The following is a 23061-nucleotide window of genomic DNA, read 5'->3' as shown; positions in this document are numbered from 1 at the left end:
GGTGAGCTAAGCACGATCGTGCTCCACCCAACTACTGCACGATCAGCCGCTAGGTGAGACGTCAGAATTTAGTCGAAAATTAGCGTCGACCTAACCGTATCTGTGACCTTGTACCTCACCATACAGCTTTTCCGCCCCTTGCAGCGCCCAGAGTCAGAAACGTGGTGCCCATGTGGCCCCTTGGTCTAGCCCTAAGCGGCTACAGATTGTATGACTAGTGTATTACTGATGCCAAGCGAGACTCCGGATGAGCGAAAGGCATTGTCCGATCCAGGCAAGCCTCCTCTAGTGACTGCCAGGTTGCGCGATAGCCCCCACACAACCTTATTGGTGGATTGTGGTCGGTTCCTGCACGGAAGTATGCGATCGCGAATGCCAAAAAGTCGTGGGCATATCGCGAAGTAGTAATCTGTTCAAGAGATAGCGTCTCCCAGACTTTCTGACTGCGCAAGTCCCGTCCGTCATTCTGCCCTACACTCTCGCGCTCTCAGTGAAGCTTCGTTGTTGGACTACCTATCCCATCCAACACCTTTAGCATTCATTCGCCGCACATTCCACGGCTCCTATACGAGTCGTATCAATCACTATCACATACACAAAAGCACTTCTAATTCACCATGGGCGACTACGGCGAACAACCTTCCATGGAACTTGACCATGTTGAGCTGCCATTCGAGCTCAAAGCAGGTACATCCCTGTTTCCCCTTTTGACTGACGGAATTATTCTAGATGATGAACAACTGGCCGTGCCACCAGTGGGTGGCAGAGTTGGCCAGACACGAATTGCCCTGGAGTTGCGGTCGGACATCTCGTCCGCAGCCCTGGCAGGCTTCTGCACGCCCCGCGGATTGACGCTCATGAGTGTGTTGAACGTTGCTTGGTCTTTGGTGCTCGCGGCGTACGCCGACACCGAGGCGGTCAATGTCCTGTTTGTTCGATACGTGGCCGGGGTGCCCTACGTCGGCTTGTCTGAGACCGTGATTGACGGCGGACGAACAGTACAGCAGACCTTGGCGGAGGCTGAACAGCAGGTGCACACGAGCATGGCAGTGCCGTCGACGACAAGCTTGTCCGAATTGCAGAAGCGGACGGCTGTGGAAGGCCATCCAGCATTCAACAGCGTAGTGCTGTTATCGGACAGCAATGCCCCAGAGTGGGAAGAGGTGCGTGCAATCTGAAGTCGGAATTTGGTAATCCAGTCGGCGTTAGCGGATAGAATTGCAGTGAAAGAAGATATTAAATTATTCAAACAGACTGGAGATTACATTGCCGTCCAGGCGACAGCAACCCCCGATCACTTGGGGATTTTTTTACAATTTCCCACCCACATGCTTCCCGCGGCACAGGCCCATCACTGCGCGACGACCCTGAGCCATGTGCTCGGACAAATTATTCGGCAACCTGATCTCTCAATCGCCGAGGTCAGTATGATGAGTCCACAAGGGCTGCAGCAGATCTCCCAGTGGAATCAAACGGCGCCCGCAGTGGTCTCACGCTGTCTTCACAACCTCGTGGATGAGACAGCCCAGGCGCGACCTGACGCCATGGCTATCGAAGGAGCCGATGGTCGTATGACCTACGGCGACTTGCAAACGTATTCAAATCGCCTGGCGCAGCACTTGGTTCAACTTGGAGTCGGCCCAGAAATATCAGTGCCATTATTCTTCGAGAAGTCGAAGTGGGCGATTGTTACCATGATTGCCGTCGTCAAGGCCGGTGGCGTCATCGTCAACCTGGATGCCAAACAGCCACAAACGCGCTTACGAGGACTGCTCGCTCAGCTGCAAGCCCCGTTAGTGCTGAGCTCAGTCCAGCATGCTGGTCTCTGGGACAGCGAATTTCCTGTTGTGACCGTCTCCGAAGATGCCCTCGAACAGCTACCGACGGCGACGGAGGCCCCCATTGTCACCGTTACGCCGCATAATGCCCTTTATATCATCTTTACCTCAGGCAGTACCGGTACTCCCAAGGGATGTGTAGTCGAGCACGAGTCCTTCCTAACAGCCGCCGCACAACACGTACAGGCCGGCCAAATCCTCCCCCTCCAGCCGGGTGCTGCAAATGACGCCCTACACATTCGACGTCAGCATGCTGGAAATCTTTACCACGCTGACTACCGGTGCCTGTATTTGTTTCTGCGACGATGAACAGGCGGCACTTGGGATCGCCCACATTGTCAATTACCTCCAGATCTCCTGGACATTCATGACGCCCTCTTTGGTGCGTCTGGTTGACCCGGCCTCGGTGCCTACCCTGAAGACGCTCGCCCTTGGTGGAGAAGGTCTGGGGCGCATAGATGTGACAACATGGGCCGACAAGTTGCATCTGATCAACGGTGATTTTTCTTCCTTTGGGCTCAATTGAACTCTCCACTAACAACTTCCTTAGGTTATGGTCCCAGTGAATGCTCCGTCGCAGCGACCATCAACGAGCCATTGTCACTCACGTCTGATCCAGCTAACATTGGCGTTGGATACGGCGCTTTGTGCTGGGTGGTGCATCCCGACGATCATGACCGACTTGTTCCCATCGGTGCCGTTGGTGAACTCGTAATCCAGGGCCCCATTGTCGCGCGGGGCTATCTTCATGAGCCTGTCAAAACAGCTGCAGTCTTTTTAGACGAGGTTCCTGCCTTTTCTGCCCTCCTGCCCCGGTCGCCGCCGGCTTTCCGGCTGTATAAGACAGGAGACCTTGTTCGTCAGAACAGTGATGGTACTATCAACTTCATCGGCCGCAAAGATCGCCAGGTAAAGCTCAACGGACAACGCCTGGAGCTCGGCGAGATCGAACAGCGACTGTCGGAAAATTCGCACGTCCGACATTCCCTGGTTTTGCTGCCTAAAGAGGGTCCCTGTCAAGGTCGACTGGTTGGCGTCCTATCGCTGCATGATTTCCCCTATGATGGTCCGCGTGACACCAGTGTCCATAGTTTACCTGTGGAGGAGTCGCAGCTTGCGCGTCTCTTATTGCCAGAAATAACCGCGCAACTGGCCGCACATCTCCCAGCATACATGGTACCAACCTTCTGGGTGGTGCTGGCCGCACTGCCCTTCACAACATCAGGCAAAGTCCACGTCGTTTCAATGACCCAATGGCTGCATGAGATGTCCGACGAGATCTACCGCGAGATTGCCGGTGTGAGTGATGATGCGCCTGAGACTTGTCTTTTGACCGATGTGGAATTGCAAATGCAGCAGATATGGGCGGAAGAAATGGGCATCCCTGCCGCAGAGCTCAAGACTACCCGATCTTTCATCGCCCTTGGCGGTGACTCCCTGACTGCCTTGAAGATCGTGGCCCGTTGCCGTAAGCAGCAGCTGGTCGTTTCGGTCCCGGATGTCTTGCGCGCTGCTAACATCATTGAAATGGCCGCACGGGCAACTCAGGCGCCTGCAGACTCATCTCAAGAGGGAAAAGAGAATTCTGAGAACAAGACCAATTCTGACCCGGCCCAGCGGGCCGCGACCGTGGACAATACTCTTCTAGAAGCGGCAGGCTTGGCCAGTCGCAACCAGGTAGAGGATATTTACGGTTGCTCGCCCATGCAGGACGGCATTCTACTTAGTCAAGTCAAGTTTCCAGGCACCTACGAAGTCCGTCGGGTGCTGCGAGTAGAGTCTACCCGAGATGCATTCACCACTGTCGATCGTCTGCAAAAGGCCTGGCAGGCAGTGGTAGATCGGCACCAGATGCTTCGAACGATCTTCGTCGACACAGCTGGTCGTTTCCAACAGATTGTGCTTAAGCAAGCTCCGGCCTGCATCCGGATTCACGAACTTTTGGACGAGCACGATGAGCACGTCGTTATCAAGTTTCTTCAAGCCCTGCCTTTACCAACATACCAGGCTGCGCAGCCTCAGCATCGTTTGACCATTTGCCGTGCGGCTGGTGATAATGTCTTTGTTAAAGTCGAGATCAACCACGCCTTGGTTGACGGAGGCTCTACTGAGGTTATCCTCCACGAACTTGCGCAGGCCTTCGATGACCACTCCTTCTCGGCGCCGCCCGCACTATTCAGCGACTATATCAATTTTATTCATGCGCCGGAGACTGCCAGCAAATCACTCCAATACTGGACAAAATATCTGGACGGTGTGCAGCCGACCATTGTACCCTTGTATCCAGCAGAGGGCAGCCCCAAGCAGATCCGTTCCGTGCCGGTGCCATTCACAGATGCTTCTGCACTGTCTCGATTCTCAGAGAACCATGGACTCACTTTAGCAAACGTGCTGCAGACAGCCTGGGCATTGGTTTTGCATACCTACACGGGAGCCGAAGATGTCTGCTTTGGTTACATTGCCGCAGGCAGAGATGTTCCAGTTGTGGGCATTGAGCGCGCGGTGGGAGCTTTTATCAACATGCTGGTGTGTCGCGTACGGCTAGCTCAGCAAGACACTGTCCTCGACACTGTTGCTTCGATGCAGAATGAGTATTTCGATGCTCTGCCTCATCAACACACGTCACTGGCCCAGATCCAGCACAATTTGGACCTTGCGGGCATGCCTCTATTCAACAGCATTGTATCAGTACAAAGAGATGTATCTGACCAGCCGTATGGAGAGTCACTCTCGTTCCGGCCCCTTGAAGAAGGTGATCCAACAGATGTCAGTGTTCATTCGCGTTGGTTGTATGGTGGTTCACGACTTCTCTGCTAACAAATACTAGTTTGATCTCGCCGTCGCCATTCATGTTGGCAAAGAAACCGTCAAGATTGATATTGGTTACTGGTCTTCGCTGCTATCGGATGGCGATGCGACCAATCTGGCCAACACTTTCGCGGGTGCCATTTCGAGCATCCTCATGCACGCTCAGTCTTCTCCCACCGCAATCGACCTTTTTACCGAGCAAGACCGCTACCAGATTTTCGGTTGGAACCACAAGGAACCTGTCGCTGCACTCGGCGTTGTGCATGAGTACTTCTACGCCCAGGTATTGCAGCGGCCAGACGCACAGGCGGTCTGTGCTTGGGACGGAGAATACACCTACGCCGAGCTAAACCATCTGTCGGAGAAGCTGGCGTACCACCTGGCTCACCTCGGGGCGGGTCCTGAGGTACTCATTCCTCACTGCTTCGCGAAGTCTAAATTGGCTACAGTCACCATGTTGGCCATCATGAAGTCCGGCAGTGCTGGCGTGGGATTGAGTGCAGCCCATCCCCGAACCCGAATCCAGGATATCGTTGAGAATTGCGCATCACACATCGCGGTCGTGGCAGCGCAACACGTACCTGTCGTAGAGGGCCTCATTGAACACATCGTGATCATCGATGAAGCCTTCTTAGCGCAGCTGCCGGATCCGCAACCGAATGCGCAGTTGCCCCAGGCACAGCCCTGCCACCCGGCATTCGTGTCTTTCACATCCGGCAGTACTGGCAAGCCTAAGGGCATTGTACTCGAGCACCGCTCTCTGATCACTAGTATTCTCGCCCACGGGACTGAATGGGGATGCGACCCGTCTGCCCGCGTTCTTCAATTTTCGGCCTACGCTTTCGATGCCAGTGTATCAGACACATTCACCACGCTCGTAGGTGGTGGAACGGTCTGCATTCCCCACGAGAAGGACAGAGTCGATGATCTCGCTGGTGCCATCAATCGACTACGCGTCAACTGGGCATTCCTGACTCCCCGCGTGCTGAGTCTGCTGTCTCCCGAGACGGTGCCTACCCTGCGAAAGGTCATCCTGGGAGGGGAGGCCATCTCACGAGAGGACATTTCCCGCTGGACAGAGGCTATCGACATTCGCATTGTCTATGGTCCAACGGAGTGCACCATCTACAGCATGGGAACCGACCCGCTCACCGCGGCCAGTGATCCCGCAAATCTGGGCCACGCCGTCGGTACGCGGCTGTGGGTGACGCACCCAGAAAACACCAATAAACTCATGCCTGTGGGTTGCACTGGAGAGCTCATTATAGAAGGGCCCCTAGTGACACGGGGCTATCTCAACGAGCCCGCCAAGACGGAAGCGGCCTACTTGGAAGACCCTATGTGGCTGCCCAAGAAAGCAACAGGGGAGCCACGGCGTTTCTACAAAACCAGTGATCTGGTACGATACTACCCTGACGGACAGCTACGATTTATCGGTCGCAAGGACACTCAAATCAAAATCCGCGGGCAGCGGGTTGAGCTAGGCGAGATTGAACACGCCATCCTCGGGAGCATGCCGGGAGCACTACACATCACTGTTGACTCCGTCGTGCTGCCACCACAGACGCTTGTGGCATTTCTCTATCTCGATGCCCCGTCCGTGGACAAAGGACCGCTCTTCGTGCCTTTGGCTTCCGACGTCACCGAACAGCTGCGCACCTTAGAAAAGAACCTGGCTGAGACACTTCCAAGCTACATGGTGCCCAGCCTGTTCATTCCCATCTCCCACATCCCCATGACCATCTCAGGAAAGGTCGACCGCATTGCCTTGCGCCGCGCTGTCCAATGTCTCTCCGCCGAGCAGTTGGAGATGTATGCGCTAGCGCAAGGTGCTAAAGCTGCACCGCAGAGTCCGCAAGAGCAGTGCTTGCGAGACCTTTGGGCCAAGGTTTTGCGCAAAGACCCCGAGTCCGTGGGTCGCCACGATAGTTTCTTCCGCTTGGGCGGAGACTCCATTGGCGCTATGAAGCTGGTGGCAGCCGCAAGGCACGCCGGCTTCGTGCTCAGCGTGGCCGACATTTTCGGGCATCCCGAACTATTAGACATGGCAGAATGTGTCGGACTTCCTAAAGCTGCTGAGCCAGCCATTTACGCTCCCTTCTCTTTGCTGCCGATTGATCCTATCCAGCGGGAAGGCTTGCTGGCCGATGCAGCCAGACAGTGCTCGGTTTCGAGCGACGCAATCGAAGACGTCTATCCTGCTACTCCTCTTCAGGAAGGTGTGTTTCTCATGTCGACAACCCACAATGGTGCATATGTTGCCCCCACAGCCTTCCGCTTGCCCGCCGGTTTCGATGTGGCACGCTTTCAGAAGGCCTGGCAGGTGCTCGTCAATACCCATCCCATTCTGCGCACACGGTTGGTCACCATCGATGCGACCTCGCATCAGGTGGTCTTGACCCCGTCCGCCTCCTGCCTACAGTGGGAGCAAGCGCCATCCAGCAGCGATTACCTGACGCGTATTCAGGCGCTGTCGGTGGTTGCAGGTGCGCCACTGAGTCATTACGCTCTAATTTCGGAGGGGGAGTCGACTGTTTTTATCTGGACTTCACATCATGCCTTGTTTGACGGCTGGACCGTTGAACTGCTGTTAGATCAGCTGGCACAGCTTTACACACAAGATTTGTCACCCACCATAACTCCATCTTATGCCCAATTCGTCCAATTCATCCAGAACTCCGACCAGAATGCTTCCCGCAATTTCTGGGCATCACTTGTGCCCCAAGAGCCTCCGGCTACTTTCCCTCGCTTGCCCTCAGCAGCTTATCAGCCGGCTGCCAAGGTAACCTGCTACCGCACAATCTCGGCTGCTGTTCCGCAAGGATCAAATTTAACCCTCGCCATCCTGCTGCGGGCGGCGTGGTCTATTGTGCTCGCGCGTTATTTGGACGCGGAAGATGTATTGTATGGTCTGACTCTGTCTGGTAGAGATGTGCCAGTTCCAGGCATTGAGCACGTGGTGGGTCCAACTATTACGACATTGCCCATCAATGTCCATCTGGATGGCGAGATGCCGGTCCAGACATTCTTGCAGCAGCAGCAGGATCAGAATGTCGAGATGATGCGTCACCAGCATGCAGGACTGCAAATGATACGTCGAATCAGTCCGGCCGCGGCCGCGGCCACCGAATTTACCAATTTGTTTGTCGTGCAGCCTCATACGGACGAGGCGAAGGGGCTCACCGAGTTGGTCAAAGTTCCCACTGACATGACCCGCTTTGATCCGTATGCATTGGTGGTTGAGTGCAACCTGGCAGACAAACAGGTGCATCTCGAAGCTCGCTTCGACGATGCTGTCCTATGTACAGATCAGACACAGCGCCTGCTTGGTCATTTCGAACACGTCCTCGGCCAACTCACACAGCTGGAACCCAGTCGTCTTCTCCGGGATATTGACGTATTCAGTCGCGAAGATGAACAACAAATATGGGAATGGAATGCGATCCCCGCCAAATCTGAAAACAAGTGTGTGCATGATGAGATCGCGAAGCAGGCCCAGCTTCGGCCGGATCATACTGCCATCGAAGCATGGGATGGATCGCTCACCTACGGCGAGCTCGAACAAAAATCATCGCAACTGGCCCACTGGCTTTCGGCCAACTACTCAATTCAGCCAGAGTCACTTGTACCACTGTGCTTCGAAAAGTCCCGGTGGACAATTGTCACCATGCTGGCGGTGGTGAAATGCGGCGGAGGCTGCGTGATGTTGAATCCGGATCATCCCATCTCACGATTGGAGGGAGTGATTGCGGACACAGCCTCATCGGTGGTGTTGGCCTCGCCGGAGCTCGTTGGACTTTTTGCTTCAGTGGACACCACAGTGGTTGGTATCAGTGAAGCCCTGATCACTGGCCTGTCAGAGCTCACAGAAACGTTTCTGCCACTACCGTCCATTCAGCCTACAAATCCGATTTTCGTCATTTTCACCTCTGGTAGTAGTGGAAAGCCCAAGGGCATCATAGTGCAACACAATAGTGTATGTACTGTGGCTATCCAGCATGGTGAGGGCCTTGGTTTCACTGGCTCCGATCAACGTGTGCTGCAGTTTGCCTCGTTCAGTTTCGATGTCAGCATGGGAGAGGTCTTTATCACGCTCATGAAAGGCAGCACACTCTGCATTCCAACAGAGCACGACCGCATTAACGATCTGGCGGCCACCATCAACCGCATGCGAATCACCTGGACATTCATGGCGCCCACGGTGGCGGCTTTGCTCGATCCCCACGACGTGCCCGACCTGCAGACGCTCGTTCTAGGAGGGGAAGCAGTCTCGCAGAGCTTGGTAGATCAATGGGTGAGCCAGGTTAATTTGATCGACTCGTATGGGCCAGCAGAATGCACTATCTGGGCCTCGCATGCCAACCCGAGCGCCACCGTGTCGCCAGCAAACATCGGCCGTGGAGTTGGTTGTCGGTACTGGGTGGTGGATACCCAGGACCATAACCGATTGGCTCCCATTGGTTGTGTGGGAGAGCTGCTCATTGAAGGTCCCAATGTCTCGCGTGGCTATCTCAATGAGCCAGATAAGACAACGGCCGCGTTCATTGAGAATCCGCCCTGGCTCCACGGTAAGGAAGAACCACAATACAAGTTCTACTGCACCGGCGACTTGGTGCGATACAACGCGGATGGCACACTCAACATCGCTGGACGGAAAGACAGTCAGGTCAAACACCATGGCCAGCGGATTGAACTGGGCGAGATTGAGTTCCACCTGCGCTCCCGTTCTCAGGTTGAAGCCGGCATGGTCATGTTGCCCAAAACTGGTCCCTGTCAGGGCAAGCTAGTGGCTGTGATTGCGCTGACAGATTTGCAACCCGTTGCGGTCGAGGGAGATCGCGTTGCGCTTATTCCTGACGCTCTACAGTCCCAAGCACAGCCGCAGATCGAGCAGGTGCAGGAAGAGCTAGGCGCAGCGCTGCCACCCTACATGGTCCCAACTACCTGGCTTGTCCTGGACTCTATTCCATTGACAGCATCTCGCAAGGTCAACCGGATGCCAATCTCGCGCTGGGTGGCCAACATGTCCGATGGGACCTACCACACTGTAGTGAACATTACAGCGCCAACTGTGCATCTACCAACTACGGAGCTGGAGAAGCAGATGGCGAAGGTTTGGAGCCATGTTCTCAACTTGCCCATCGAATCCATAGGTATGAATCGTTCCTTCCTTAGTCTGGGCGGAGACTCGATCACGGCCATGCAGGTTGTCTCACGCTGCCGCGCAAACGATATCGAGCTTAGCGTTCAGGATATTTTACAAGCGAAGTCTCTCGCCGCCGTTGCCACCCGCGCTATCACCGCCACGCACTGTGCTGTGCTTCGCGAGGAGCAGTATGATGTGCCCTTTGAACTGTCCCCAATCCAACAGCTATACTTCGAAGAGGTGGCGCGAGGTGAGGGAGAGCAGAATCACCACTACAACCAAAGTGTGTTGATGCGTGCGACACGTTCTATTTCGCACTCAGATCTCTCTCGGGCTATTACGCAGCTGGTGGCCAGCCATGCGATGCTGCGAGCCCGATTCAGTCAGCAGGCTGATGGTCAATGGGTTCAGCTGGTGCAGAGCCCAGCCCACGATTCAGCTCCGGTGGTCAGCCACCAAGTGGCCAACCGTGCGGCGATGATGGAGATTATTATGACTTCTCAGCGCCGTATCGATATCGAGCATGGTCCCATCTTCGTGGTCGACAATTTCATGCTGCCAGACCAGCATGGACAATTAATATCCTTCATCGCACACCATCTGATCGTCGATGTAGTATCATGGCACATCATTCTAGGCCAATTGGAGTTGCTGCTACTCTCCCCTGGCTCTCAGAGCCCATCCAGAATGCCGTATCAAAACTGGGTCCGGGAACAGCGTCAGTATTCTGAACGCCTGACGACCTCATCCGACCTGCCAATTGCCCTCCCTTCAGCGAATTTGGAATACTGGGGCTTGAAGCGGCTGCCGACGTGGGAGGGTGGTGAGGAGCTGCAGTTCACACTCGATGCAGCAACTACTGCTCTCCTGCTGACCACTGCCAACACGGCGCTCCGCACTGAGCCGATCGACTTGCTTATTGCTGCCCTGCAGCAATCTTTCGTTGAGTCGTTCCCCGACCGCACAATGCCCGCTATATTCAGCGAAAGCCACGGTCGAGAACCGTGGGAGCCTTCAATTGATCTCTCCGAAACAGTCGGGTGGTTCACTACTTTCTACCCCATCTATCGTCGTGTGCGCCAGCATGAGAGCATCAAGCATACAGTCAAGCGCACTAAGGATGCGCGTCGCGCTTTCAAGGACAATGGCTTTGCATACAACACTCGTCGCCATTTCAATGCTGACAGCCGCGAGAAATTCGCACATCACCGCATTATGGAGATATGCTTTAATTACCTGGGTCAGTCACAGCATACCGAGCGCGAGGAGGCTCTATTACAAGAAGAGCCGCTCCTAGCAGGTGATTCCATAAAGAATATCGGGGACACGATGGGCCGGCTGGCTGTCTTCGATATCGGTGCTGCCGTCTCCCGCGGACGTCTCACTGTCTCGTTCTTCTTCAACAGCATCATCCACCATCAGGATCGAATCCGACAATGGGTGCAGAGCTACAAGACGATTCTTTCCTCTGCGTTGACCGAGCTCGCGGCTAGTGACGTCGAATACTCCATCAGCGATTTCCCACTCCTACAAATCAATTACCAAGACCTGACGACGCTGACCACGACGACTCTTCCCACTATTGGCCTCCCACAGTCTGCGATCGAAGACATATATCCTTGTTCGCCAATTCAGCAAGGTATCCTCATAAGTCAGGCTCGCGAACCTGGAACTTACGAGGTGCGCCAGCTCTTTGAGATTGTTCCGCGTGCTGATATTAGCCCCGTGGATGTGCCACGCCTGCTGCAGGCCTGGCAACGCACTGTGGATCGTCATTCCCTGCTTCGCACCGTCTTCGTCGAGTCGCTGAACGGTGCTGGGGGCTATGACCAACTGGTACTTTGTTCCCACGCACCGCAGGTTCAGCGACTTGTCTATCAAGGCACTGATGGCGATGTGGTCTCATTCATTGGGCGACAGGCCGCCCCAGACTACCACCAGCCAGTCCCCGCACATCGACTGACCATCTGTGAAGCCTCTGGGGTAGTTTACTGCCAACTGGAGGTAAGCCACGCGCTTATCGATGGTACCTCCATGGCACTGCTCGTCCGTGATTTCATTTCGGCTTACGAGAACACCCTTCCTACCACTCCCGGTCCGCTCTATAGCGACTACATGGCCTACATTGCCTCGCGGTCACCAGAAGATGCCCTGGCGTACTGGACCGCACGGCTGGCTGATTTGGAGCCCTGCCACTTCCCCGACTTGCAGCCCACTGAGTTGCCCGCGGCGGCTTTCCAGTCGCAGACTATTCACATCGACGCAGATGGCCAACTCCAAAGATTCTGTGAGTCCCAGGACCTCACACTCAGCAATTTGTTCCAGGCGGCTTGGGGCCTCGTTCTGCGTGCATACACAGGCAGGTCAGATGTCTGCTTCGGATACATGGCCTCTGGTCGCGACATTCCAATGGAGGGCATCTATGACGCCATCGGGCCATTTATCAACCTCCTGGTATGCAGACTGCATGTCGGTGATGCAGTGTCAGTGCGCGACCTGCTTCAGGCAGTCCGGTCCGATTACATAGACAGTCTGCCCCATCAGCAGACCTCTCTGGCCTCGATCCAGCACGCCTTGGGTAAAAGTGAGGCAGCTTTGTTCAACACCATTCTCTCACTCCAGCGCGAGCCGGTTGATGGTCCAACTCCACAAGTAGAGTTCCAGATTGTCGATCAAGTTGATCCAACAGAGGTAAGTTGATCCAGTCTTGAGGTCACCCTCTCCTTCCACATTGTGCTAACCGCTGTTCTGCAGTATGATGTCGATCTCAACATTACCACTGGCTTAGCCTTGGGCGTGGAGATTCATCTCAGCTACCGCACATCCATGCTTAATGGAACTCAGGCCGACAGCCTGCTGCAGAACTTCACTAACGTGCTGCTCGCCATCACCACTAGCTCGGACCAGCTTCTATCGAACTTGAATATGGCCTACCCAGGAATAAGCACTTTGCCAGAGATGTCTCCCGAGCGTACACCAACGGCAGTAGAAGCTACAGTGTTGGAGCTCATCGCCAAACACGCAGAGCAGCATCCCATGTCTGTCGCGATGCAATCCACAGATGGCCAGGTCAAACTCACGTATCACGAACTCGATCGTATGACAAGTGCTCTGGCCTGTGACTTGCAGGGTCTGGCCGTGCAACCGGGAGACACAGTTCTTCTCAGCTTCTCGCGCTCGCCCTGGGCTCTAGTGGCTATGCTGGCCGTCCTCAAGGCGGGCGCGACCTCGCTCTTCCTGGACCCGCTGGCCAGCTCCGACAGTCGACAGGAGACATTTTCGGCTGTGCAAGCCAGTGTAGTCTTATGTGGCAGGGAACATGCTACCGATTTCGATGAGCCATCTCTCACTCCGGTAATTGTCGATGCGGGTGCGATGGCCGTTTGGGACGATGCGTCCCCGGTCTTCGCGCCGCCGAACTGCTTATCTCCTGATACAGTAGCGGTAGCCATTCAGGACGGCGCAGACTGGGCACTTCTGACGCATCGCACGGTCAGTACTGTCGCCTCACTGCTGGGACTAGTGGCTGGGCTCGGCGCCGATGCCCGGGTGTTGCAGTTTAGCGCCGCAACCTCGCCTTTATACATAGTGGAGACGCTGTATTCCTTGATCAACGGCAGTACAATCATCGTTCCCGCTGAGGGTGCCAGCTTTTCTGAGGCCATGTGCAGCTCCCAGGCCAATTGGGCCATTACAACTCCCACTGAGGCCGCCCTAACCTATCCGGCTCAAGTGCCATCTCTGCAGACTCTTCTGGTGGCGGAGGGAGAGATTTCTCCTGCTTTGCTCGCAAAATGGTGCGACATCAGGTTAATTCATCCACACGAATTGATTCAATCGCCGATTTGGCTATCGCTCTCTGGTTCTCCAGCTGGCAGTGTTGCTCTGCAGCTCCTTCCTGCGTCGAATATCGGGCGGATGTGGATCCGCTGCCCATTCAATCCTGCAGCGCTGGCGCCGGCGGATTGTGTTGGAGAGGTTCTGGTGGACGGTCCAGTGGTGCCCCGGGGCTATCTCCGGGGCCGCAAAGATCGACTTCTGGATGCCCCGTGGCTGCCTGGCACTCCCTTATGCCGTACAGGTGACCTCGGCCGATGGACATCAGAACACCAGCTGTCCTTGGTGCAGCATCTCGGGGTCACCAGCGAAATTTCGTCGAGTCTAGCCCTCCTCGAACAGCAGGTGCAATCAACTCTCCCAATTACACAGCACGCAGTACTTTCCATCCTCCGCCGTGGATCCATTGAAGAAGTAGCTATGTTCCATGTCGAGTGTAACCAAAAAATTCAGGCGACCCCTGCCCTACTGGTGATGTCAGACGTGCAGCGGCAACAGTTCATGTCGTTGATATCATCGCTCAAGGAACATGCGCCTGAGGCTGTGTCGCCCGCTTTTGTCTTCCCACTTAACGGCCTTGCTCTGACGGCGGATCACAAGGTCCACCGCGCAGCCTTGGATCGGTTGGTAGCTGGCCTCTCGCAGCCGGAGCTGGAGTCCTACCGTCTTGTTTCCGCAAAGACGATCGCCCACTTCACGGCAAACGAGCTGCTCCTCCGCGATCTCTGGGCAGATGTCTTGGGTCTGCCAGATCGTGGTGCTCTTCGTCCTACTGACACTTTCTTCCGGTTGGGAGGAGATTCTATTGGAGCCATGCGTATCATCGCCGCTGCCAGAAGTCAAGGCCTGGCACTGACGATGAATGGAATCTTCCAGCAGCCCACTCTGGCCGGTATGGCTCAAGAATTGCGCCTTCTGGCTCCGCATGAGGATCGACCGTTGAAGCCGTTCTCTCTGCTCCCTACTGCACTAGATTCTGCGCTTCTCATCTCCGAGGCCGCGCAGAAGTGCCAGGTCGAGCCCACGGCAATCGAGGATATATACCCCTGTACGCCGCTCCAGGAGGGACTTATGGTTTTGACCAGCCAAGATCCCACGGCCTACGTGGTCCAGGAGGTTTTCCAATTGCCAAAGAATGTCGACATGTCGCGTTTCCAGGCATCCTGGGCGGCAGTCGTCGCCCGCAGCACCATTCTGCGCACCCGGATCATTGCCACTGCTGACGGTGCCTTCCAGATATTGCTGCAGAATCCCATTGTGTGGGGAACGGGAACTGATCTGACAACATTCCTGGCCCAAGACGCAGCCGAGTCCATGACCTACGGCCGGCCCCTGGCGCGCTTCACGGTCTTGGAGGGTTCAGGCCTCCGATACTTTGTCTGGACTGCGCACCACGCAGTCTACGACGGTCTGACCATGTCCATCTTGGCTAAGCAGGTCTCTGCGGAATATAACAAAGAGATTGCGTTGCCTGAGGTCCCCTACAATCGGTTCATTGACTATATACAAAGCATCAGTCCGGCCTCGGCCACTGAATTCTGGACAGCGCAGTGTGCAACCCCCGCTGCAACCTTCCCACTCCTGCCCACGCGCAGTTACCAGGTGTCTCCAAATCAGGTCCAGACGCACTCGGTTCCTGTGACCCGCAACCCGTCTGACATCACGCTCCCGACTGTGCTGCGTGCAGCCTGGGCGGTTGTGCTGTCGCATCTGACAGACTCGGAGCATGTGAGCTTCGGAGCGACACTGTCTGGTCGAAATGCCGCTTTGGCCGGAATCAACCAGGTGCTGGGTCCGACAATTGCCACAGTCCCCATCCACGTCCATGTTCGCGAGGGCCAGTCGCCGGCTCATTTCCTCCGGGCCGTGCATATGCAGTCCATCGACATGATTCCCTTTGAGCATACTGGGCTGCAGAACATCCGACGCATGGGTGAGCAGGCTCGTGAGGCTGTCGAATTCCAGAATTTGCTCCTCATCCAGCCTGGAAGCGCGCCGATGGATGAGTCCGACTTCTTGGGTCTGACACCTGTCACATTGGAGAGCCAACAGGCCGACCCGTACCCCCTGACAGTGGAATGTAACCTGATGGAAAGCTGCGTGGAGATCAAGGCACAGTTCGATAGTTGCCTCATCTCAGTCAGCGAGATGGACATGGTACTCAAGCAATATGCGCGCACCATTCAGCGATTCCAAGCTGTGCAGGACACCACCACCGAGGACACCGTGGATGATTCTATGGACCCGGTAGGCCCTATCAGCAACGAGGATTTAGACCAGATTCTTTCCTGGAACGCTGATCACCCCCCTTTCATTGATTCGTCCGTTCACGAGCAGTTTGAGGAGCAGGTACGTCTGCAACCTGATGCGCCAGCCGTCTCCTCGTTCGATGTCAAGCTCACCTATCGCGAACTGAATGTTCTGGTGGATCGGCTGGCAAATGAGTTGCTCGCACGCGGCGTTGAGCCGGAGATGAACATCCCTCTTTGCTTCAACAAATGCTCATGGACCATTGTCGCCATGTTTGCCGTCATGAAGGTCGGAGGAGTGGGCTGCATGCTCAACCCGGAGCATCCCAGCAGTCGTATCCAGCTGCTACTAAACGACCTGAATGCCAGTTTGGTCCTTTGCGATCCAGAATCGTCAACCATGCTTTCGACACTGCTTCCTCCCAAGGGCGTGCTCCCAGTTGACGGTGCATACCTACAGATGCTACCCCCATTGGCGCCTCCAGGACTCCGCGTCCGGCCGGACAACGCTGTTTTCGTGGTCTATACCTCAGGTAGTACTGGTAAGCCAAAGGGTAGCATCCTGGAACACCGCTCCCTTGTCACCGGCTTACGGGCTCACTGTGCTGCCATGGGCATCGGCCCGGGCACACGCACCTTCCAGTTTGCCGCCTACACCTTCGATGTCTGCTTCGAGGAAATTATCGGCTCCCTGATGCTGGGAGCCTGTGTCTGTGTGCCCAGTGAGACAGAGCGTATGAATGCTCTGGCCGATGCGATGGCCCGATACCAGGTAACCTGGACAGAACTTACTCCCACCGTTGCCAACCTGCTGCTCCCTAGCAGCATTCCATCGCTAAAGACGCTGGCTCTGAGCGGCGAATCTCTCACGAAAGAGGTCATCCAGCGCTGGGCTGGTGCGGTACAAATCATCAACACTTACGGGCCGAGTGAATGCTGTGTCTCATCCACTTGCAACGTGAACACTGCCACGCTCCGTGACCCCAGTAACATTGGGCGCGGCCTGGGCTGCACCACCTGGATCGTCGATCCGGAAAACGTGGATCGCCTAGTATCCATCGGCGCCGCCGGTGAACTTCTGATTGAGGGCCCCATCGTTGCCCGAGGCTATCTGAACGAGCCGGCCAAAACGACAGCCGCTTTCATCTCCGCACCAACCTGGTGGCCCGAATCCTACCAGTGTGGACGCATCTACCGCACTGGCGATCTGGTCAAATACAATTCCGATGGTACCATCAAGTTTATCGGCCGCAAAGATACGCAGGTCAAATTACATGGTCAGCGTATCGAGCTAGGCGAAATCGAGCATCGCATCCGCGGCGCATTCACGAACGATTCCCAACAGGTGGCCGTTGAGGTTCTAAGTCCCACTACGCGGAGCGGGCTTAAGATCCTGACCGCATTCATTTGTGAAAGCGATGCCGTCTCAGAGGATGTTGAGAATCTCTTGCTACCGCTGGAGGATGGACGACCGGAACGCTTCCTTGCGTTGCAAGCCCGGCTGTTGGTGGACCTGCCTCGCCATATGGTGCCACAACTTTTCATCCCCGTCTCACACATGCCACTGTCACCGTCGCGCAAGTTAGAACGCAAGAGCTTGCGCATGGTCGGTAACGGGCTCACGCCCGAGCAGCTGGGCGCATATGCCCTCACGCAGGTGGCAAAGACGGCGCCCACCACAACTATGGAGAAGGCGTTGGCGGGCATTTGGGCCCATGTGTTGGGCGTCAGTGCTACGGGTGTGGAGGACCACTTCTTCCACCTAGGTGGAGACTCCATTGCTGCCATGAAGGCCGTGGCCGTGGCCACCAAGGCAGGCATGCCGCTCAGTGTTGCCGATATCATGGACTTCCCGACGCTAGGCGCTATGGCCGCAGCGATGGATTGCGCTTCTGATATGCAGGCGCTAGAAAGCACGGCGCCAGTGCCCTTCAGCCTCGTGTCCCCCGATTACGTCTCCGACGTGATGGCTCAGGCGATGGCTCAATGTGCGGTCCTGGACGATGCAATTGAGGACATCTATCCATGCACTCCATCTCAGGAGGCGTTGATGGCACTTACGGCGCGTGACGAAACCGCATACGTCTCGCGTGCTGTCTACCGGTTACCTCTCAATCTGGATGTCGACAAATACCAACAGGCATGGGAGCTTCTCGCCCGCCGTCAGACTATCATGCGCACGCGCATCATCTACTCCAGTATTGCCACCCAATCCTTCCAGGTAGTAATGCACGAAGGCATAGCGTGGCAGTCGGGCGACTCGGTGGAGGCGTATCTCGCCGCCGATAAAATGACTCCCATGCACCACGGCCAGGCACTAATGCGCTTTGCCCTCCTTCCCGGCACCACCCAGGATCCACGACCCTCTCTTGTGCACACAGCTCATCATGCCGTCTATGACGGCTGGAGTGAAGCCGCCATGTTTGACGAAGCCGAGGCCATTTATCGCCATGGCCTAGCAGCCTTGCCGCCCGTTGTTCCTTACAACAAGTTTATTCACTACCTCAGCAGCGTTGATGCTACCGCGCGCGATAGCTTCTGGCGTACGCAGCTGGATGGTGATCTGCCCGCTCCATTCCCCCCTCCTCCCCTTGCTACAACGGCGTCATCCCTGATTCCTCGTCCCAATCGCTCGCAGTCTTACGCAATTTCCCTTCCACTTCGCTCTTCTACCTCTTCCTTCCCCTTCAGCGCCCCTACCATTCTCAAAGCCGCATGGGCCCTCCTGCTGGAGCGCTACACGCTCTCTGAAGATGTCATTTTCGGCCATGTGCTGTCGGGCCGCACGGTGCCTCTCCGGGGCGTGGCCGACATGATGGGCCCGACCATCGCAACTGTTCCAGTGCGCGTTCGGCTTATTAAAGAGGATAACATCGACTCCTTCCTGCGTCGCATTCACGATCAGGCCCAGGCCATGACACCCTTCGAGCAAGTCGGGCTTCAGCATATCCGTCGGCTGCTGCCTGCCTCAGAGTCGATCGACGTCGGTCATCTCTTCTTTGTTCAGCCTCCCCTCGACGCTCCCGCTGCGGATCTCGGCCTTGAGGCTATCACAGATGCTGACTTAAACTTTGACACTTATCCATTGATCGTGGAATGCCAGCTGGGCACGAACGCCGATCTGAATGTCGAAGTGAAATATGACGACGCCCGCATTGCCCAAGCCCAGATGAACTGGCTTCTGAAGCACTTCGAGCATCTGCTTCAACAGCTATGTCAACTGCCATGCAAAACTCCTCTTTCTGATCTGACGCTGACAGGGCCGTCTGATTTGGCCCAGCTGCGCCGGTGGATGGGACCCCCGTGGAACCGGTTGCCTCCACTCTGCATGATAAGATATGTGCCCAAACCCGCGCCTATCCGAATCGGTCTGCCGTTGAGGCTTGGGATGGTCATCTCACTTACGGTAAGCTCGACCACCTCTCATCGCAGTTCGCTCAAGTCCTCGTCGATCTCAATCTGCCCCTTGGCGATCCAGTTGGCTTGGTTTTCGACAAGTCCTGCTGGGCTGTTGTGGCACTCCTCGCCGTGCTCAAGGCTGGCGGAATTTGCGTTCATCTAGATCACCAGCATCCGCCTGCGCGACTCACAGAGATTTCCATCGACACAGGATTGCAGTACATTCTTACCGCACCCCGTCATGCGCACATAGGGGCGATGCTGCCAGTGGACCATGTGCTAGTCGTGGATTCCACCATGGCGTCTAAGCTGCCTAGCAGTCCCAGAAGTGACCGACCGCTGCCGGTCGTTGACGCCACATCGCCAGCCTACCTGACTTTCACCTCAGGCAGTACTGGTAAACCCAAATCGGTGGTGATTGACCACTGCGCTATCCATACCAGCATCGTCGCCTTCAGCTCAGCGCTAAACCTCACCCCCAACTCGCGGGTGCTGCAGTATGCCGCGTACACCTTCGACATCAGTTATGCCGAGATTTTCGCGCCGTTGGTTCTTGGTGCGACGGTTTGTATAATCTCAGAGCAGGACCGACTCAACGACATAGCAGGTGCCGTTAGTCGCCTCGGTGCCAATTGGGCCTGTCTCACACCTACTGTCGCCAATCTTGTCCAGCCTTCAATGGTACCATCGCTGAAGACGCTCGTTCTCAGCGGTGAGAGTCCCACAGAGGACAATCTTCGCACCTGGGTTAGCCACGTGCCCACCCTGATGAATGCCTATGGCCCCAGCGAAGCCTCAGTCTGGTGTGCCGCCGGTCCCTTCAAGCGGCCGGATGATCGCTGTACCAACATCGGTCTGCCTGTCGGTTGTCGCCTGTGGATCGCTGAGCCTGATAATCTGCATCGCTTAGCGCCGCTGGGCTGCGTGGGCGAGCTGCTTATCGAGGGTCCCATTCTGTCCCGAGGATACTTAAGAAACGAGCAGGCCAGTAACGCCGCTTTCCGTCGCGATCTTGCATGGATGACTGAGACGCAGCTTGGGTCTGAATGCTCGCTTGTCTACCGTACTGGCGATCTCGCCCGCTACTTCCCTGACGGTAGCATTGAATATCTCGGCCGCGCAGATACCCAGGTCAAGGTCTACGGTCGTCGCATCGAGCCGCGCGAGATCGAGCACCACATGCGTACTCTGCTGCCTGCCTACTCCACCATGGTGGACAGCGCGACCCTCGCCAGTCGCAATGGCCAGAAGGTACTGGTGGCTTATATTTACCAGGAGTCTGGCCCCGTGCCTGACATGGAGCTCGTAGCGATTGCGCGGGCCCTTACGCCAGAGCTTCGACAAACACTGGTTAACCTTCAAGCGGCGCTGCGTGCGATGCTTCCGCCCTACATGCAGCCGGCACTTTTCATCCCTCTGCAACTTCTTCCGACAAATGCATCTGGCAAAACAGACCGCAAGCTGCTGGGCCGCGCCGTAAACACTTTGTCGGACGCCCAGCTGCAAGCCTACTCCCTCCAGGACCGTGTAATCAAGCGCCCGCTCGAGACTCTAATGGAGCGCAGGTTGGCCGGTCTCTGGGCCGAAGCTCTCGCTGTCGACGCCTCCATTATTGGCGCCGATGACACCTTCTTTGGCCTCGGTGGAGATTCCATTGTTGCCATGAAATTGGCCAGTCTCGCTCGCAATTCGCAACTCAGTTTGAATGTCGCCGATCTCTTCACTCACCCAATTCTGGCGGATCTAGCCGCCTATCTAAGTACCCAAATGCCACCCACCCCGGGGACCGAGACGCCACCACTGGTGCCTAAGTTGACGACTGCGACAGCTCCCGTGCTGGATCTCGCTCTGGTTGAGGTTTTGGCACCGCGGCTAGGTGTTGTTCCTAGCGAGATCGCTGCTATTCAGCATACAACGGACTTCCAAGATGTCGCACTGGTCGGCCATCTGAGCGAGTCGCGCTGGATGCTGAACTGGTTTTACTTCGATGGTCCCGGTACTCCTGACATCGAACGCCTCCGTCAGGCCTGTTACTTCTTGGTTCAGCACTTTGACATTCTCCGTACGGTCTTCGCACCTCACGCAGGCCACTTCTGGCAGGTGGTTCTGCACAAGTTGCAGCCCTGCTTCGACGTTGAGACTACCGCCGACCTCGCCGCCTTCACTCAAGACTTGTACGATAAGGGCATCGCCAACGATTTCCAGCTGTCCGAGCCCTATGTACGGTTTGTACTGGCCGTACATCCAAACGGTCAGTCACACCGTCTGCTGATGCGCCTGTCACACGCGCAATATGACGGTGTGTCTTTGCCAACCCTCTGGGAGTCCCTTCAGCGTGCCTACCAAGGCCAGAGTCAGCTTTCTACTCCCTCCTTTGCGCGATTCCTCCAAGACACTACTCCAGCAGATCTTACTGCTGCACGCTCACACTGGCGCAAACTTTTAGCCGGTTCACCAGAGACCCGCTTTGTCGTGCACAACAAGCCCAGCCTGCGCGACGACGCCACGGAGCGCGTGTTGCATGTTACCCGCCACCACGTTCCAGTGGTTTCGCTACCCCAGTATGGCATCACGACAGCCACGGTCCTCAAATCTGCTTGGGCGGTGCTGCTAGCACGCCTGACTGACTCTACCGATGTCGTCTTCGGACACACAACCGCCAATCGCTCTGCCGCGACCTTGGCGAGCATTGACACTGTCGTGGGTCCTTGTTTGAATGTAGTGCCAGTTCGCGCACGCTTGGATGCACGTCAAACAGTGCTCGAACTTCTTTTGGCACAGCAGCAGCAACAGGTAGCAAACTTACCCCATGAGTTCCTTGGCTTCCGTCAAATCATACGTGACTGCACGGACTGGCAGCGCTGGTCTCACTTCAGCAGTGTGGTGCAGCATCAAAATATCGAGCCCGACCGTGCGTTGCAGCTAGACCAGGACAATGCCACCGCCCTCTATGAGCCTGGTTTCATGGGCGCTGATCTCGACCTCACGGATGTTTCAGTGTTGTCGACTCCCACGGGCGATGGCTACGTTGCCCTAGATCTGCTCACCTCATCGGCATTCATGACGCCGTTCGCGGCGGAGTTGCTGATTGAGCAGTTAGGCAGTCTGCTGCGCTTGTGGGCAGCCCTGCCGGTGGAAAAGACGCCCGTTTACGAAAAGGGGGAGTCGCCGGCTCTGCTCCCTCTACACAGTAGAGTAGAGCGCCCAGTTGGCGAATTGCTTGAGAAGAGCCCTCTGCCGACTACGAACTCCAACGTCCGGGCGGCGGTGCAGCAGGCGTGGCGTACCATCCTTCCCATTGATTCTCGGATTGATGATGGCAAGGTAGACTTCTTTGAGGCGGGAGGAGATCTGGTACACATGGCTCTGCTGCTCTGTGAGTTGCAAGCTCACGGTGTTGGTGGTGCTGTGCGCCTAGAGACACTAGTGCAGCATTCTTCCCTGGATTCCATGGTGCGGGTGCTCCAGTAAATGCGGCTCTGCATTCATTTGCTCATTTTGTCTTTGTTATTTGGCGAATTGGTGTCTTTTCTTTCATCCCTTGTTTTTGGATTTTCTCCTTACTGCAGGTGAAACTTGTTGTGTTCAGTTTAAATTCTTGACTTTTTGCATTGTATATGAATTTATAGCATAGCACACTCATGAACTTCTTTTTTATCTATCTTTTTGGTATTTGTTCGGCGTACCAGCCACGTTAGCCAATACGAGCCTTCATCAATCAGTACATCTCACCCCACTGTTCCTTCGACTCCTTCCACTTTCATTAAGTAAACTTACTCTTGAA

The 23061-nt window shown here is 55.8% G+C and overlaps 1 protein-coding gene across 1 annotated transcript; it reads left to right on the top strand.

The window, feature by feature from the left end:
- Positions 1 to 617: 617 nt before the first annotated feature.
- N7525_007659 (uncharacterized protein) lies at positions 618 to 22748 on the top strand (the record flags this gene model as incomplete). The annotated part of the gene is made up of 7 exons (XM_061214172.1): positions 618 to 1163; positions 1254 to 1990; positions 2049 to 2335; positions 2389 to 4604; positions 4666 to 12483; positions 12547 to 19093; positions 19159 to 22748. The coding sequence occupies 7 exons, from the start codon at positions 618 to 620 to the stop codon at positions 22746 to 22748; spliced, it is 21741 nt and encodes a 7246-aa protein (XP_061068603.1).
- Positions 22749 to 23061: the final 313 nt, after the last annotated feature.

Source organism: Penicillium rubens (assembly GCF_028828025.1).
Source record: "Penicillium rubens strain IBT 27055 chromosome Unknown utg000003l_segment0_segment0, whole genome shotgun sequence".
Classification (NCBI taxonomy): Eukaryota; Fungi; Ascomycota; class Eurotiomycetes; order Eurotiales; family Aspergillaceae; genus Penicillium; species Penicillium rubens.
Note: the sequence above shows the minus strand (reverse complement) of the source record. Positions and strands in the feature narration are given on the sequence as shown.